Below are 18,699 nucleotides of genomic sequence, written 5' to 3' on the forward strand. Positions count from 1 at the left end.
CTGATGTTTAATATGTTTGTGAAATCTTCAGTTGGGCTTTGCCGATCTGAATATGGCAGAATTTGCTGGTTCTGGCTCCATCGCACGCTGCTGTCTGCTGGAGGGATACGACACCAAAAACACACGACAGGACAACTCAATCCTAAAGGTCAGAAGTAAACCTAAATCAGCTCTCAGTGTTAAAGAAACACCACTTTTTTTGAAAATATGCTCATTTTCCAGCTCCCCTAGAGTTAAAAAAAATTAGTTTTACCGTTTTGCAATCCTATCAGCCGATCTCTGGGTCTGGTGGTACCACTTTTAGCATAGCTTAGCATAATCCATTGAATCTGATTAGACCATTAGCATCGCGCTCAAAAATGACCAAAGAGTTTTGATATTTTTCCTATTTAAAACTTGACTCTTCTGTAGTTACATTGTGTACTAAGACCAACAGAAAATTAAAAGTTGCGATTTTCTAGGCAGATATGACTAGGAACTATACTCTCATTCTGGCATAATATCATGGCACAGAAGGTGCCATGATATTACGCAGCGCCTGAAAATAGTCCCCTTGGTAACTTTCAATAACTGGGGACTATTTTCAGGCACTGTGTAATATCATTGTGCAACTTTTAATTTTCCATCTGTCATCAGTCATTTTCGAGCGCGATGCTAATGGTTTAATTACATTTAATGGATTATGCTAAGCTATGCTAAAAGTGCTAGCGCTAAGGTGGCCATTCGTGCCAGTTCCGCCGGACACGTCCAGAACATGTTTTCGGGTTCGTTCTCCAGAAGGTCGACCACATACGTCATCAAGGTTTAATATTTCGGGTTTAATTTCAGAAAAGCAACCGTTATATTTCAAGGTAAGAATGAAACAACTCTAGGGGAGCTGAAAAATAAGCATATTTTCCAAAAAGTGGTGTGTCCTCTTAAATCAGATTAGGTTTTAAAGGGATAGTTCACCAATAAATGAAAATTCTGTTATCATTTGCAAAGAAAGATATTTGTAATCAAGCAGGAGCACAATTGACTTCCATAGTAGGAATAAAAATACTATGGAGCTCAATGGTGCTCAAAAAGTGTTTGGTTATAAACATTGCTCAAAATATCGTCCTGTGTGTTTAGCAAAACAAAGAAATTTGAGTAAATAATTTTTGGGTGAACTATCCCTTTAATTCTCTCTCATGTTTTTGAAGGTGACCATTGGAATGACCCTCTTATCTGGAGATCCGTGTTTTAAAACGTGAGTGTTGGCATAGTGTCTCTCTATCTATAATGTGGGCTTTGGTGCCCCCTACAGGCACATAGTAGACAATGCTACAGATAATATTTATAAACTGTGATGAGTGTAAAAGTCTTACTTTCAATGCGTTTAGGCCACCAAGCACAGCCAAATGTATATCAGTGGCAGGTCAAGATCATTCGCTTCAGCCGGGCTGTAAAGGGGAGGGGACATCTGATGTCATATCATCACGACTGACCAAACCGAGAGTCAGTTCTGGTAAGAGTGTAAAATATCTGGGTCTAATAAAATAGAAGCATATTTTTGTGATATTATGGTAACACTTTACAATAAGGTTGTATTTGTTAACATTGGATATCAAGTCTGAATAATCGTCTATCGCTGGAAAAATGTCATATCGGCACATCTCTAATTGTTATGTTGTATGTTTATAAAACAATGTACCAAAGTACTGTGGTACCTCTTGGTATGATTTGTTAAAAGTTTCATTAATAATTTTCTGTGCAATATTTGATTTATTTAGGACTTTCTGAGGAGGCAGATCAGAGTCTAGATGAATCGTTTCACACGGGTCATTCACGTAACTCAAGTTATGCCAGTCAACAGAGCAAACTGTCAGGTGTGTATGTGAGTTTACGGCTTTACGTGGAGTCTGCCCAAACAGGATGGGAAGTCACCGTAAATCTTTACATTCTTTTTGCATGTCCCGGTCACAGATTCAGGAAGTAGTTTCCTATAGCTTCCTGTTTTTTCAATACTTTGCTCTCTAGGGATGCTGGAGCTTCATGGGAATGTTTGTTTAACATCCTACCAACACTTGACACAGACAGACAGACAGTCTGAAACAGTTGCTATTATTGTTTTTGTTCATTGCATATATTCAGCACTACTGCACTGCAAAAAATGATTTTCGGGAGGACGTTTTCTTGGTGTTTTTGTTTTGTTTTCAGTAAAAATATCTAAAAATTCTTAAATTAAGATGCTTTTTCTTGATGAGCAAAACAACTCATGGCCTCGCAGAAATGAATAAAAACCCATGTTGCTGTGCGACACAATATTTCTTCACTACAGTGCAGTTTATTCTAGCATAAAAATCAATTATTACACTTTATAGGGGGTAAATCTCATGAGAACATGTCCAGGAAATATTTCCCCCAATATCTATAAAAAACATTAACATATATTTAGCTTAAAAAATGTTTTGCATTTGTGTCAATTAAACGGAACAAACTTCATTTTCTTAAAGTAGTACATTTATTTATTTTGGGGTGACGTGATCCAGATGTGTTTTTATATTAGATTGCCTCTTACACCCCAATACTTTTTGGTGGCCAAACAGCATTTATATCATTTTATATATAATTACACTTATTGGAACAGAATTAAAAGGGAAAGTACAACCAAAAATGAAAGTTGCCATCATTTGCTCCTCATGTTGTTTTAAACCTGTATGACTTTTTCTTCACTGAAAAAAAATTATTCATTCAATTTACTCCATTTTTTTAAGGTAAGTGGTGGCATCAATTTATTTAAGCTACATTTAAACAATAAAAATAAAACAAATAAAATTGTTTAAATGTAGCTTAAATAAATTGATTGAAACCACTTACCTTAAAAAATTGAGTAAATTCAATGAATAATTTTTTCCAGTGTTTCTGATGAACACAAAAGCAAAACGACCCAAGAAAATAAGTCTAGTTTTTAGACCAAAAATATCAAATTTAAGTTATTTTGTGCATAAAATCACTTCAATTGATATTTCTGGTCTTAAAACTAGACTTATTTTCTTGGGTCGTTTTGCTCATCAAGAAAAAGCATCTTCATTTAAGAACTTTTAGATATTTTTCTGAAAACAAGACAAAAATACTAAGAAAACGTTTTCTTGAAGATCATTTTTTGCAGTGTGTAAAGACTTCTATTATGCATTAATTACTAACTGAATACTTTATTACCATGCATAAAATCTCAAATTGTAAACTTTGTGTGTCTGTTTGTGTGTGTTCAGGTTACAGCACAGAACATTCATGTTCCTCCAGTTTGTCTGATTTAACCCATCGTAGGAACACGTCTACAGGCAGTAGTGTGAGCGCAGACCCTCCCACCGAGACCGACACCCGTCCTGATCGACCTCCGAGACCACCACGACCTATATTACCCTCCAACAGACCTCTACGGTACAGTACGGCCACATCACAGCAGGCATTCCTGACCCTGAAACCCGCAGCGTGAGTCTCGTTGTAAATACATCTTGTGTTTGTCGCAGGAGGAAACAGGACTCGGTGGAGGATCACCCATCCTGGGTTAATGACACACGTATAGACGCAGATGATATTGTGGAGAAAATCGTTCAGAGCCAAAACTTTTCTGATATCAGTAACAATGAAGGTAAGAGATTTAGTCATGTTTATGATCTGACTCGAATCGTATTTTGAGGTAGTCAGGAAAATATAGTCTGGGATAGGAACGAATCATTGCATCAAAACAAGAATTTTAAGTTTTGCATTTCTTTTTTTTTTTTACATTTTTATGCATTTGGCAGATGTGAAGTATGTGATCCCCGACCCAACCAAACACAATTGATCGTTTTATGAAAATGATTTAATTTGACATCATGTGGTCACGCAGTTACTCTCGACAGTTCACCATATTTCCGTTGTCTCTCGTGTCTTTAGACAGTAACCTGAGACTGTTCGTAAGCAAAGATGGAACGACAGCGCTGAGTGGCATCCAGCTGGGAAACAGGTGATCTGACACACACCTGTACAGAGTCCTGATCAAACACACAACTGATGAAGAAAACACATACAGGGTTCCCCACGGGTCCTTAAAATCCTTGAAAGTTTGTGAATCTGGGGGAAAAAGTTTTTGAAAATATACATACATAGATACAGGTCATTGATAGTGCTTGAATCTATTTTATGCAATAAGTTTTCTGGAAAAATCCCTGTGTAGTGTAGGATAATATCATAAAAATTCTAGACTTTTTAACCACACATGCTAAACTGTTCACTTTAAATGCTTATGTCTTCTGTATGCAAATGTTGATTCATACCAAAATGCTTTTTTGCATAGTTGTGTTTGACACATGAAAACGTCTCGGGTTACGTATGTAACTGTTGTTCCCTGAGAAGGGAACGAGACGCTGCATCTCCCTCTCCATACTTCCTGTGTCCCTGTAACGCCATCTTTGGCAATATTTCAGATAGCGATATACTTCCTGGCTCCTGCGTCATCCTGTCTTTGTCGTTAAGCTTCACCATTGGTTGAATTTTATATACACATTCAGATGCACTTACCCCTGGAGGTGTCCCCAAAGTGTCACCGCAGTGATGCAGGACGAGTTCCCTCGAAAGGGAACTGTACCAATGTACCTTAAAAGGTAACACAATGTAACCTTGCTCCCACTTGAAATGTGTCCCCACATTTAGTCCTTGAATTTGAGGGTATTGATCCTGGAAAGTCCTTGAAAGGTCCTTGAATTTGAAGTTAATTAAGGTGTGGGAACCCTGCACATACATACATCACTGATGGTTCTCTGTTTGTTTTTCTTATTCACAGGGTCTCTGCTGGTGTGTATGAGCCCGTGGTCATTGAAAGCCATTAGATTTCGACAGGTTCTGGAGACTTGACTGTGTGCCAAACCACTTTTTTGTCATCTCCAGGAGTCAACTGAGCTGTTTGTTTGTTATCAGTGTTGTCTGCTAATATTGCACAATCGAAAAACATTTTGAAATAGACTATGAAAGATCTCACAGACTCTTAGGTCGGAGATCTTGAGCCACTAACATCTTGTTTGTGTGCACATATTTGTGTTCGATTTGACTTGTGTCTGATATTTTGCAAATGTTGATGTTGCAGTGTCTGCTAAATGTTAAGAAAAGCATCAGATCCTGATTCAGTATGAGCTTTTACTGATGTGTATCCTGGAGTTTCAGCCGGTCTGAGTACTATGAAAGGAGGAACGTTGGTCTCGACGTCCTTGTCTCGTCTGTTGTTTTGAAACTAAATAGGTTCTGCTTTCTAAATCAGACTTTATAATAGCTCTGCAGAAATGGAAAAAAAATAACACGTTGCTGTGCGACACAATATTTCCTCACTACAGTGCAGTTTATTCTAGTGTTATAAAAATCAATTATTGCACTTTATGGGGTAAATCTCATGAGAACATGTCCAGGACATATTTCCCCCAACATCTACAGAAAACATTAACATATATGTAGTTTAAAATAATATTTTGCATTTGTGTCAATTAAACGGAACAGACTTCATTTTCTTTAAGTAGTACATTTATTTATTTTGGGGGGACATGTGATCCAGATATGATTTTATATTAGATTGCCTCTTACACCCCAATACTTTTTGGTGGCCAAACAGCATTTATATCATTTTTATATATAATTACATTTATTGGAACAGAATTAAAAGGGATAGTTCAACCAAAAATGAAAATTCTCTCATCATTTTCTCATCCTCATGTTGTTCTGAACCGGTATGAATTTTTCTTCACTGAAAAAAAATTCATTCAATTTGCTTATTTTTTTTGAGGTGGGTGGTTGCAATCAATTTGTTTAAGCTACATTTAAATATTTTTTTTATTTTTATTGTTTGAATGTGGCTTGAATGGATTGATTGCAGCCACTTACCTTGAAAGGATGAGTAAATTGAATGAATAATTTTTTCCAAAAGAAGATATTTTGATAAATGATGGTGGGCACACAGCTGATTGTAACCATTGACTGCCATAGTAGGAAAAACAAATATGATGGAATTCAATGGGCATCGTCAACAGTGTGCTTACCATCATTTATCAAAATATCTTTTTCATCATTTATCACAATACTTCTATATTATTTGATTTCCTACTATGGAAGTCAATGGTTACAATCAGCTGTGTGCTCGCCATCATTTATCAAAATATCTTCTTTTTCATTAATCAGAAAAAAATTCATACAGGTTTTAAACAACATGAGGATGAAAAAATTATGACAGAATTTTAATTTTTGGTGAACTATCCCTTTAATGTCACTGTAAATACAGTCAGGGCTGGTCCAATGGCTGTTTAATTCTTCAGTTTATTTTTTAAATAACTTATCTTTTAAATGACTCACTGCTGGTGAATCTCATTAAATCGACCTCATGAAATTACTTTTTACTAATTTTTCCAGTATGCAGAAACTCACCCATCGCCCGTTCTCCAATACCAGCTGGCTGGTCATTCTCCTTTACAGAAATTAAATGTTTTTGTGTTGGCGTTTTTGAGGTGTCTTGTACCTGGAAAACTGTGATTCGTGTGTGCGGTGCCGTCTGTATGAACCGAGTGCTTGTAGAAATCTTTTGACTGCTTTATTCAAAGCACAGTGTTTTATTCCTTTAAGAGTAGATGATTGTTTCTTGTAATGTGAATATCACTTGGAAACATTTGAATCGTTTTGAAGTCTTTATTAGATCATTCATGATGCACTAACCATTAGCACAAAACACGGTCACAAAGTGCAATGAACTCGTTCTTTACATCATAAGCAGAATGACGTTCATCTGTTCGGCACCTAACGCAGATCTTTTGTTTTTATTTTAACTTTTGTCTGAAGTGAACAATATGCACAACCTCTGCATATATCCTGCAAATAAGCTAACATTTTAATACTATGTTCATAAGATAGACATATAACTTAACACAGATCTATAATTTTAACGAAATTCACTTTTATTTCCAAGTAGTGCACTATTTTTGTGAATCTCAACTGTGTTTTTAATCAATAAAGTTGAACAAACTTTCATAAACAATTGTTTTCATCTGTTTTTCTTTATCACCATGTTTGTCCCCTGTAGAGGAAAACACCACCGTTTTTCAATAGTTTACCATGTTGTTACCTCAAATTAGAGGAATTAATACAAACCTATCTTTTTTCAGTGTGTGCACTTTATCTTTGTGCAGCGCCTTGTGAATGTGTTGGCGTTTGGCCTGGCCCCATTCGTTCCTTGGGATCCAAACGGGGATGAGTTTGGAAGCCACCGGGCACTTCCATGTTTTCCTTATTTGGAGACTGTTACATGAGTAGTTACGTGAGTAAGTATGGTGGCACAAAATAAAATGTGATTTTTTAAGCAGATAAAAAATGAGACTTCTAAATTCATCCCTGTTTGGATCCCAAGGAATGAATGGGGCCAGGCCAAACGCCAACACACTCACGACGCGCTGCACAAAGACCAAGTGCACACATCGAAAAAAGATAGGCATGCATCAATACCTCCAAGTTGAAGTAAAAACATAGCAAAATATCGAAAACGGTGGTGTTTTCCTTTAAAATTTGATTTTAAAGACTTTAGAGGATATCTCAGTTTTCCACCAAATAGTTTTTTTTGTGTGTGTGCTCTAAATTTGGGTTAGATTAGACCAAAAAAGATTTGGAGGAGCTATATGATGTGTCCAGACTCCTTGCTTGTCCTTGTTCGATCCTAGTGTACTCTCTTTCTTTAAATAATATTTTCTTTGGACTGACACGAGGCCGGTCATTGAGTTTGTAACAGAGCATACACCAAACACTGTCCTCTGGAGCCATCTGCACGCCATTGGTGCTCCTGAACGCCCGCAGGCCACAAGATCCTACAGGTTTTCAGAAAAGAAATTAGACGGATATACTCCCTAATGCATTAAAATCATTCAATATTGTATTTTGTATTATAACTAGTTTTTTAAACATGGATTTTCTTGGTGTACTATTGTGACCCCTACCGGACCTTTACAGTACTACAAGATAATGTAAAAACAGATGTGGATTTACCTATAACAAAGTAAGCTGTTACACTGAGGCAGAGGATGATGAGGAAGATGGTGCCAGGACCCACATCCACCAGTGTACAGGCATTGGGACACACACAAGGACTCTTCACCCAGATCTGCAGGGGCGCGTCCAAACTGAACCTCTGAATGCGTGTAGATCGACTCAGACTGCACTGGTAGTGAACAACTGTGTGAGGATCACTGTGAGCATAACCTGATAGAAAGAGAGATGTCTGCGGTCATGATGTCACACAGCTAAAATATATCACTTTCAGATTGACTACAACGCCATCTGTTGACTCACGGTCTGACACAGGACAACCAAAGCATTTTTTGTAAGTTTTTCATTATAGAGGTGTGCCATTTAACAACCATGAAATCATTTTAACAATCCTGTTTACTAGTTTTCTATTTATTACAGCCATGAAGCATGATTTACTAATTGCTATTGTTTATCAGAGACAGGAGATATAGAGGGATTACAATGATTGGAGGGAATCAAAAAACTGGTCCACGAGTAAAGATTTTCCCTTTGGCGGGAGATCTTGAGCCACTAACTCTGTCATGCACATCTTGTTTGTGTGCGCGTATTTGTGTTCTTTGTGTCTGATATTTTGCATTTGTCTGAGTCTGATTCAAGATGTTGATGTTGCAGTGTCTGCTAAATGTTAAGAGAAGTTTAAAATGCATCAGATCCTGATTCAGTATGAGCTTTAACTGAGGTTTATCCTGGAGTAGCAGCCGGTCTGAGTGCTATGAAAAGAGGAACGTTGGTCTCGTTCTCATCTCATCTCTTGCTTTGAATCTAAATAGGTTCTACTTTCTAAAACAGCTTTTCGATGTGGCTAGCACAGCCCTGTAGAAATGAAAAAAAAAAAAACATTGCTGTGCGGATTAACAATTTATTCTAATTGAGTCATAAAATGTAAATAAATAATTTTATACAAATTTAAAGTCTAAATAAAACACGTACTAAATGAAGTTTATTTAAAGGTGCAGTGTGTAATTTTTGGAAGGATCCCTTGATAGAAATATAAAATAATATACAAAACTATATTATCAGGGATGTTTAAAAACCTTTCATAATGAACCGTTATGGGTTTTTTTTACCTTAGAATTATTCATTTTATCTACATACACAGAGGGTCCCCTAACATGGAAGTCGCCATTTTGTGCCACCATGTTTCTACAGAAGCCCTTAACGGACAAAGTTTTTTTAATAAGTTGTCTCCGACCTTGACATGTTTGTCCGGTGGCGGCTACTGTAGCTTCTCTATGTGTTTTAAAAGCGAGGGGTGAGCAGTTAACTGAGCCGTTGGTTGCAAATTACAACCTAACCACTAGATGCCGCTAAAATTTACACACTGCACCTTTAACTAAGTTCGGGAGGAGCATGGTCATGTGATCCAACCAATCAGTGCAAAGAAGTGCCTATAAATGGCAGTCCCTCACCTCTGTCCCGTGACAGATTTTTCGGACAGCACACCAAATATGCTCATTCCTTATCGATTACATGTTAATGCGGACTCGTGAACTAAAAATATATTGTATTTGTTTAATGTCATGGTGGGAATTTGCACAACTATTGCTTCAATGAACTCATGCAAAATGGATAGGTTTTATGTACAGATTCAAAAAAACATTATAGACCCAATAACAGTTAATAACTACGTAAAATACCTTTAGTGACGCATCTGCTCATAAGTGCATGCACAACATAAATATTCAATATTTTCAGCACATTTTTCTGTAGGGAACACTATACAAAATGTATTTTCTCAACATTTAGGAGTACACTAAATCTATATATAGTAATTGCTTTCTCTTTTCTTATTTTAAGTTGTCATTAGACACTTGTAAGTGTAAATATTAAACATCATGTCCGTCCAGTGTAACTTACTGTAATAGTAGACAGAGAGAATCTTCTCTGAATCATTATAGCTGAATCGGTTTCCTTCATGTCTGCCATAGTTCACATAGTGACTGATATATTTTTTGTCCTGATGAAACCTGCAAAATAAGCAACTTTCGATGAGTTCTCACTTTTCAATAACATTACACCTCATCTCAATAAGTCGATGAACAACTCAATATAATAATGTGAGTAATGCCTCAATAATTAAATATAGCTATGTGTTTTTTTCTGTTTGCTTGATGTGTAATGTAATGTAATGTGCAGGACATTAAAGGAATAGTCTACTCATTTTCAATATTAAAATATGTTATTACCTTAACTTAGAATTGTTGATACATCTCTCTATCATCTGTGTGCGTGCACGTAAGCGCTGGAGCGCGCTGCGACGCTTCGATAGCATTTAGCTTAGCACCATTCATTCAATGGTACCATTTAGAGATAAAGTTAGAAGTGACCAAACACATCAACGTTTTTCCTATTTAAGATGAGTAGTTATACGAGCAAGTTTGGTGGTACAAAATAAAACGTAGCGCTTTTCTAAGCGGATTTAAAAGAGGAACTATATTTTATGGCGTAATAGCACTTTTGGGAGTACTTCGACTCGCCTGAAAAGTCCGCTCCCCTTCTCCCTCTCGTAATGGGAGAGGGAGGGTGTTACTGCGCCGAGTTGAAGTACTCCTATAAGTGCTATTACGCCATACAATATAGTTCCTCTTTTAAATCCGCTTAGAAAAGCGCTACGTTTTATTTTGTACCACCAAACTTGCTGGCTAAGCTAAATGCTATCGAAGCGTCGCAGCGCGCTCCAACGCTTACGTGCACGCACACAGATGATAGAGGGAGGTATCAACAATTCTTAGTTAAGGTAATAACATATTTTAATATTGAAAATGAGTAGACTATTTCTTTAAGTTAAGAATAATTGACTATGGGCCGTTGAATTATGTAAGGAATAATTGACGACGGCCATTGAATTATAAGAAAATAATGCACACACCCAAGGTGCAATGTGGCACGACGTGAAGCGGAGTGCCGTTACGCCTCGGGTGTGCATTATTTTTAAATAATTCAAAGGACTGGAGTCAATTATTCCTCTTATACCACGGTTAACAAACATTGCTCTAGTGCCTATTTTTAAGACATTTGACAAGTTAAGTGTGCGGTTATCAGAAATTAATGCATACCCACAGAACATTTCTCAACCAATCAGAATACAGCATTCAACAGACCCGTGGTATAATTGAAAATAATGCACACCCTGTTTAACCACGTCGGGTGTTCATTATTTTCAATTATACCACAGGGCTGTTGAACGCTCTATTCTGATCGGTCGAGAAATGCTCCAGGGGTGTTGATCATTTTTCTGTAAAACGTACACCTAACTTAAGACATTTGACAGGTCAGGTGTGCAGTGATTGAACAATTATGCATACCCCTGGAACATTTCTCAACCAATCAGAACAAAGCATTCTCTCTCTCTCTCTCTCTCTCTCTCTCTCTATCTCTTTCGCTCTGTGTGAGTGTGGATTTCTTTGTGTGCATGTGAGTTAATCTTGTGTTTTGTATTTCTGTTTGTTTACTTACGATATAGCCTAAAGATTGTCAAACAATTACAGGTGTTTAAGAAGAGCTGCTGAAAACTACAGCTTTATTATGACTTTATTATATCTATTTGAGTTTTTGTATTAAAGGAATAGTTCACCCAAAAATGAAAATTCCTTCATGATTTACTCACCCTTATGTTGTTACAAACCTGTATACATTTCTTTGTTCTGAATATGTACACAAAAAAAGATATTTTGAGAAATGTTTGCAACCAAACCGTTTGTGGACCCTATTTACTTCCATAGTATTCTTTTTTCCTACTATAGAAGTCAATGGGGTCCAAGAACGGCTTGGTTACAAACATCTTCCAAAACACCTTCCCTTGTGTCCATCAGAACAAAGAACTTTATACAGGCTTGTAACAACATAAGGGTGAGTAAATCATGACGGAATTCATTTTTGGGTGAACTATCACTTTAAGAAATGTTTTAATGAAACTATATTAAATGTTTGACTCAATTAAAAAAATCTAATGAGTGTAATTTTTATAATGATTGCAGTAATACAAGATTAAGTAATTAGTAATGCAATTACTTATTAGACAGCGGCACAGCGCACTCTGTGAGTATTTTTCTGTATCTTGAATCTGTTCATCATTCAATTGAAATATCTAAACTCACCGTGTGATGACACAGACAGCCACATCAGTACAGTGGGTGACAGTGAAATCTTTAGGCTCAGTGAACGGCACACACGGGCTGAATGACACGAGCACCTCTGTGTTTCCCGGTGGCGCGAGTGTCACGGGTTCGAGTCGCTGTATATACCCGTCCTGGTCCGGCACTGAACCCAGATCGATGAGTCCTGAACCGTCCAGCATCAAACATTTACACCGATTCACTTTAATACAGCCGCTCTGATGTCCTACTTCAGATGAAGTTAAAACAAACGCGAAATAAAACACGAACAAAACGGAGAGTAACATAGCGCCCATTTAAAATAGTACTCTCTAACTAACACGAGACCGCTAACATAGCCTACTAGTGATAATAACTCACCAACATGTTAGATTCCTGAACCACTCAACACACGAGAGCAAATAGGCTACAGTGTTTACAGATATATGGGTGATTCTCACGAAAACTTGGTTTTAAAAATGTCAAGCATGAAAATGTAAAAATTGCTTAAATTTACTTTTTTTCCCCACCAGACATTGAAAAACAAAGTCTTGAGTAAATGGGAACATTAATTTAAAAACTTTTACTTATCATTTAAAACTTTTTGTAACATAATTTAAAAAATTAGTCCTAAAAAATCTCATTACCGCAACAGTCAGAAAACATCAACACTGACATATTTTCAAAATGACATGACAAACCTGAAAGAACATAATTTGGAGATTCTGCACATGCATTTAAAATCAAAGTATTATGCTTCTATTAATTAAATTAACATTTAATAAGCATCTGTTGCGGTAATGATAATAAAAATGTCGTGTAAGCATTCCGACAAGACAATATTTCAAATTAACTGTAAAAAAATGATCTTACCTGGTAGCCATCTTGAAGTAACTGGTCCATGTGCTTGGTCACTCAAAATCAAACTTTATTAAAATTCTGTATGTGTGCTTAAACTGTTCTCAAAAAGTGTTGCGGGGGATGAGAACATCAGGCATGGACACATAATTTTCCTAATTTTTCTTCATTATTATTATACATGAATATTCAGTAAATATTTTTTCTGTCATCTAAAGTAGTCTAGCAAAACATCCATTTATTTTTTTTGTTAATATGTTTGTGTTAATTTGATTAAATTACAACATAACGCATGTTCAAACACAGCAGGACAAATTGCGGTAATGAGAATTTCAGCAGAAAATGAGATAAAATTTACAATTATAAATTCTTATGTTGAAATCACACATTGTGCAAGGTAGAACACAGTATTGTTTTAATTCTGATGCTTTTTAATGTTACTATATTACACATTTTAAAGCTAAAATCATTAGTGCCGTGGTGTTTCAATGGTTTCATGAGAATCACCCATATAGGCATACAGAAAATTAAATTAGGCTATAATAGTTTTTTATTTTATGTAGCCCTATTAGCTACTTTTGAAATAAGCTGTTTATATGAAAAATCGGATTTTGTGCATATTTCCCCCTTTTTACTTCGTTTTAAACAAGTGGTGGTGTTAATTTGATAAAAGCAAAACAATTATTAATTTATAATAAGCATTAGACTACTATATGATTAATTTGGGAAATAGCCCAGGCCTACTTTAAAATCCAAATAAAACATTGGAGCTATACCACACAACCACATTGTGAAAATGAGTCGATAAGTCATGACAACATGTTTTTACGTTACTTAAATAATTAGAACATCACTTGTCAAAATTTAAAAAATAGTAATTTGAAATGACTTGCAAATCCAAGCTGATTTATCTTCAAAAATTAAGGCAGTGCATAATTGTCGGAACACATGATTACATTTTTACTCATTTTAGCATTTAAGTTATTTTGGCAGGTGTTGCGACACACCTCCTGCAGGAACGCGGCAGTTTCATGGAAAGACTAACCAGTCTCACTTTAGACTTACTAGTAGTTTCACTTAGTAAGTTTACAGTCTATGCAGTTTTGAACATTTCGAGCTCTTTGGATACAGATTCAGACATTCAGCAATCAACACCTGACAGTAAGTCTTAAATCTAAACATTAACTATTTACAGTCCAACAACTGTTACGGTGTGTTATTGACAAGAAAGATATTGACGGATGTGTTTATTAATGTAATGTTAAAAATCTAATAATCTGCCCATTTCACCTCACAAAAGTTAGCTAGTTAGCCTAAATAGATAGATAGATCAGCCCATTCTCGTGATTTGCGTATAAATAGCACGCATTGTGAAAAGTCGTGCAATACATAATTCCAATTTTGCATGCGCATATTTTCGTGTCGTTTTATGCATTGGTTTCTCTTTTTTACCATTTTTGTTTAGGTTTGATAGAGATATAAATAAAAAATACATCTACTCTGTGTGTAGCAATTATTAATAATTTAATAATGTTGTATAATGTTGTGTGTGAGATGTCGCAGCAGAGGCGCACATCGTCCACTAGGCGGCGTAAGTGGTCAGGTCTGATAACACGCTGGACTCTGCTGGGTCTCTTTGAGATTGATGAAGGTCATGAATTTTATGATCTCACGTGCATGATGAAGAGCGGCATCTCCACTGCACTACAGAACAACATAAATGAACCAACACCTGTGAGTAACACCACTATAACACAACATCTGTTTATTTAGATATACGTGATTGCACAAAACACATTTAATATTTACAGACACAACTTTCACCTGATGATTTCACCAAAGAAGAAACTGATATTCATCAGGTAAGATTTTAATAATGTATGTATGTATAATAATATATAAAACATAAATTCCAGGATTAGTGAATAATTAATTTTTTATAGGCCTACTGGTAAGTTACAAGTTCTCAAGTTAAGTGTGCGTTTTAATCGTTGTGCTTCTGCAGGGGTTTATGTTGCAAACATTTGCTGGTCCTGTGTTTGCTAACCTGCGGCGTTCTGTCCACATAAGTGAGGAAGAGTATGAGAATTCAGTGGCTTCATCTGAGCCGTACCTGCAGTTTATCAGTAACTCCAAAAGCAAAGCAGATTTCTTCATCACGTGAGCTTATTCTGTCATTTAGATCTGTCATCATCACAAACCTCATGCTGATATTAAGTGTCCTTATTTCTACAGGCATGACAGAAGGTTCTTTTTGAAAACAGAGACTAAAAAGGAAATTGGTCTTCTCTTGTCAAATTTAAGAATTTACACAGAACACCTTCACAAATACCCACATTCACTGTTGGTAAAAATATTGGGTAAGAAATGATGCTCCAATCCTTTAATAAATATACACGAGACACACATCGGTAATATCCAAATAACAAAGTGAAAGTGAAAGTATCTGTTGCAAGATATGAAGTTAAATTTTAAAGTGAAAGTTTACACATTTTTTTGTCATCATTTACTTACCCTTATATTGTACCAAATTATAAACATTTCTTTGTTCTGCTGAATACAAAGGAAGATAATTTGCAGAATGTTGGTAGGCAGGTACATCTGGGGCACCATTGACTTCCATAGTAGAAAGAAATAACATTATGGAGGTGAATGGTGCCCCAGATCTGTTTGGTTATTAACTTTTCAAAGTGTCTTAATTTGTATTCACCACAACAAAGGATTTGGTTATTGGTTGATTACCCATATGCATAATGTGTGTTGTATTTATAAAGATACTACCGACTTCTTATATGTTTACACTCATTTCTAGGGGTGCATCGGATAATCATATCAGGTGAATCAAAGGTAAATATATAAATTTTTACTTTCTCAATAAAACGTACCAGTTGCCAACATGCAGTGCAAGTCTGCAATGGTAAAACTAATATATAATGTTCATTCATTTTTAGAAATATTTTATTGTGATGCAAAGCGTCTTCTATCCTGATGAGAGGGTCACAGCCAGGTATAAAAACAACTATATTTTGGGATTATACATTTATTCATTTAGATTCATTAATTAAAGATTTACAAATAAAAGAGCGTTTAAAGGAAAACGCCACCATTTTTAAATTTTTCCATGTATACCTCAACTTAAATAAATTAATACATGCCTATCATTTGTCAGTGCGTGCACTTTAAATCTTTGTACGGCGCTTCTTGAATGTGTAAGCATCCAGACAGTGATAGTCCATTTCGGCCGTGTGGCGCTCGTGGACGCTCACGGTGTAAAGTGCGTCCGCACTATTCTGGGAGATGTTTTATCAACTGGCTAGTTATCTTCCAGACAGTGATGGTCCGGACCACATCTTTCTCTTATTTCGGCCGTGGCGCGCGTGCCTGCTCACGGTGTGAAGCTCGTCCGTGCTATTCTCCGAGATGCACTTTTTTTTTGGACGACCTAGTTAAGGCGGTATGGAAGTGTTTGGTGGCTTCTAAATTCATCCCTGTTTGGATCCTTAGGAATGAATGGGGCTAGGCTAAATGCTAACCCATTTACAAGGCGCCGTACAAAGATTAAATACACGCATTGAAAAAAGATAGGCATGTATTAATTTAATTTAATTTAATTTAATTAATTTAATTAATAAAGTTGAGGTAAGAACATAGTAAAATTTTGAAAAACTGTGGTGTTTTCCTTTAAGGATTTAACACTTGTATGGGTTCATGTAGTTTTGTAATTTTATTTTAAATTTGCTTTTGCTGTTTATAAAGATCATGATTATATTCTAATGAAGCACTAATCTCAATATATTTACAGGTATGACATCAAAGGATGTGAGGTGGGCCGTTGGTCAAACCCCACCCCCAAGAAAAATCAAGCTGTAGTTATTTTGAAGGACATGAACTTCGAAGGACAGCACATTGTTCTTGGTAAGAGGACATTTATCTTCTATATGATTTATTTTTATTGTTAATAATAAAAACAAGCTGTCAGAAACACGAATGCATGTCTGCTGTTGTACAGTTTTCAGTCACATCTCATTTTTAAACACATGTTTTTAAATGATTAACTGTATGTTTATCCCTCATATCAAGTTAAATATGGCCTATGATGTCAAATTACTTGTATATGATTATACTATATTACGTCACGTAATTATAGACAACTATTGCATGATATAATGATAGTTTGTAACGCTGTGATTTTATTTCCAGGAGAACAGCGCTCCTGGTTGGTTCGACAGGTGAAGATTGACACAGCGTTTCTCCGCTCAATAAACGTATTGGATTACAGTCTTCTGTTAGCTCACCAACCACTACATGAGGATGAACTGGATCAGAACCATCACCTCGCCAATCTTGTCCACCGCACTACCATGTAAGAGTTGGTTTGAAAAATACACAAAAACCAGAGTCCAAAAACAACTGGTGGTATAAATACATCATACAATAACATTGTGTTTTGCATTATTTTTTATGAAAATATCAACTTGTATTCAGCAACCAATAAATTCTGTAACCTAAATCAACCATTTTTCTTTTAACATGAATAATAATTTTGATAAGGTTCATATCAGTGTTGCTGAATATGTTGGACGTGTTGTGATTGGTCATTTATGTAGATCTCTGAATCAGAAGGACCCGACTCATCCTTGCTCAGTCAGCAGATGTTCATCAGACAGAGACTCCTGTCTGATAATGCCTGATAATAACTCTGAACATAAAAGATCAGAAGAAACTCTACATTTTCAGGACTTTGAGCAGACCCAGGTGGAGAACAGGAGATTGCTGCCTGACTACAGAAACCCTCTTCACGTGATCGACGGACCTCAGTTGAGATATTTTGTGGGAATCATAGATATTTTCACAGAATATGGATTTCAAAAAAAGCTTGAGAATCTGTGGAAGAGGATTAAATATCCAAGGCGTGCATTTTCCACCGTAAGCCCCTCCGCATACTCTCTAAGATTCAATCAGTGGGTTGAAGGCCACACAAAGTAGATACTTTAAAACAAAGACACAAACTCAAAGCATTCAACAAACTCACGTTTTTATGATTAAACTGTTCCTGTTTCACATCTAAAATAAACATACTTTTTTTCTTTTTTAGTTTGTTTATGTTTAAAAGTGTCACAAGTGAGTCACGTGAAGATGTTGATCTATTATTACGATTACTAGCATCAGTTACTGTCTGAAGAGCATAATGCTTTAAAAACACTCATAATATCCCATAATAATACATGAACATGGCATTACATTATGTTTATTGTCTATAAATGCATTCTATTTAAAATGTGTTCTGGCTCTTTAAGACAGATCGCCTCAGAATTACAGTAAGTGGAATGGAATATTAAACAATACTTGCGAGTCATCGTTGACGTAAAATTTGGTCTACTTGGTTTGGGACGTCTAGAATAAATAACTAATTTGTATTATGTTCTCAATATGATTTTACTTAAATGCCTTTTAAAGTTTTCCCGTGCCATTATTTGTTCACGTCACGTGGCACCTCAGAAACTAATCGCGTTTGTAGTCAATTATTTAAATAAAATTGAGAAAGATTGCTAAATGCTTATACTGATACTTTATATGCCAGCTTTAGAAATGTTTCCAATACAACAAATAACGTCGCAAGTTTTGAATGCAGCTCAATGGAGAACTTAGATTTTGAGCCATTACGCGCCACCTTGAGGAAGAACATGTCACT

The 18,699-nt window shown here is 35.9% G+C and overlaps 2 protein-coding genes and 1 long non-coding RNA gene across 4 annotated transcripts in view; 2 read left to right on the plus strand and 1 right to left on the minus strand.

Annotated features, from left to right (window-relative positions):
• Nucleotides 1-7,015, plus strand: part of eeig1a (estrogen-induced osteoclastogenesis regulator 1a) — a 28,290-nt gene extending 21,275 nt beyond the window's left edge. Inside the window, exons 5-12 of the mRNA XM_055168444.2 lie at nucleotides 32-148; nucleotides 1,185-1,231; nucleotides 1,365-1,489; nucleotides 1,755-1,850; nucleotides 3,237-3,405; nucleotides 3,495-3,616; nucleotides 3,904-3,973; nucleotides 4,790-7,015. Coding sequence (XP_055024419.2) covers nucleotides 32-148; nucleotides 1,185-1,231; nucleotides 1,365-1,489; nucleotides 1,755-1,850; nucleotides 3,237-3,405; nucleotides 3,495-3,616; nucleotides 3,904-3,973; nucleotides 4,790-4,835 — 792 coding nt within the window. The 3' untranslated portion in view covers nucleotides 4,836-7,015. The remainder of the gene's footprint in view (nucleotides 1-31; nucleotides 149-1,184; nucleotides 1,232-1,364; nucleotides 1,490-1,754; nucleotides 1,851-3,236; nucleotides 3,406-3,494; nucleotides 3,617-3,903; nucleotides 3,974-4,789) is intronic.
• Nucleotides 7,016-7,265: 250 nt separating this feature from the next.
• LOC129414132 (uncharacterized) lies at nucleotides 7,266-10,502 on the minus strand. The gene is made up of 3 exons (XR_008634256.2): nucleotides 9,913-10,502; nucleotides 8,014-8,226; nucleotides 7,266-7,835 (listed from the first exon to the last, which is right to left on the minus strand). It is a non-coding gene; the product is annotated as an uncharacterized lncRNA (long non-coding RNA).
• Nucleotides 10,503-13,339: 2,837 nt separating this feature from the next.
• LOC129414130 (phosphatidylinositol 4-phosphate 5-kinase-like protein 1) lies at nucleotides 13,340-18,097 on the plus strand. 2 transcript variants are annotated; one of them, XM_055168051.2, is made up of 10 exons: nucleotides 13,340-14,168; nucleotides 14,562-14,741; nucleotides 14,819-14,869; nucleotides 15,013-15,167; nucleotides 15,243-15,367; nucleotides 15,820-15,854; nucleotides 15,959-16,014; nucleotides 16,810-16,922; nucleotides 17,208-17,370; nucleotides 17,615-18,097. In XM_055168051.2, the coding sequence occupies exons 2-10, from the start codon at nucleotides 14,562-14,564 to the stop codon at nucleotides 17,991-17,993; spliced, it is 1,257 nt and encodes a 418-aa protein (XP_055024026.2). In that variant the 5' UTR covers nucleotides 13,340-14,168; the 3' UTR covers nucleotides 17,994-18,097. The 2 variants fall into 2 exon arrangements, with proteins under 2 accessions (XP_055024026.2, XP_055024027.2); XM_055168052.2 differs by lacking the exons at nucleotides 13,340-14,168; nucleotides 15,243-15,367 and having other exon boundaries at nucleotides 14,655-14,741.
• Nucleotides 18,098-18,699: the final 602 nt, after the last annotated feature.

This window comes from Misgurnus anguillicaudatus, chromosome 5, assembly GCF_027580225.2.
Source record: "Misgurnus anguillicaudatus chromosome 5, ASM2758022v2, whole genome shotgun sequence".
Lineage (NCBI taxonomy): Eukaryota > Metazoa > Chordata > Actinopteri > Cypriniformes > Cobitidae > Misgurnus > Misgurnus anguillicaudatus.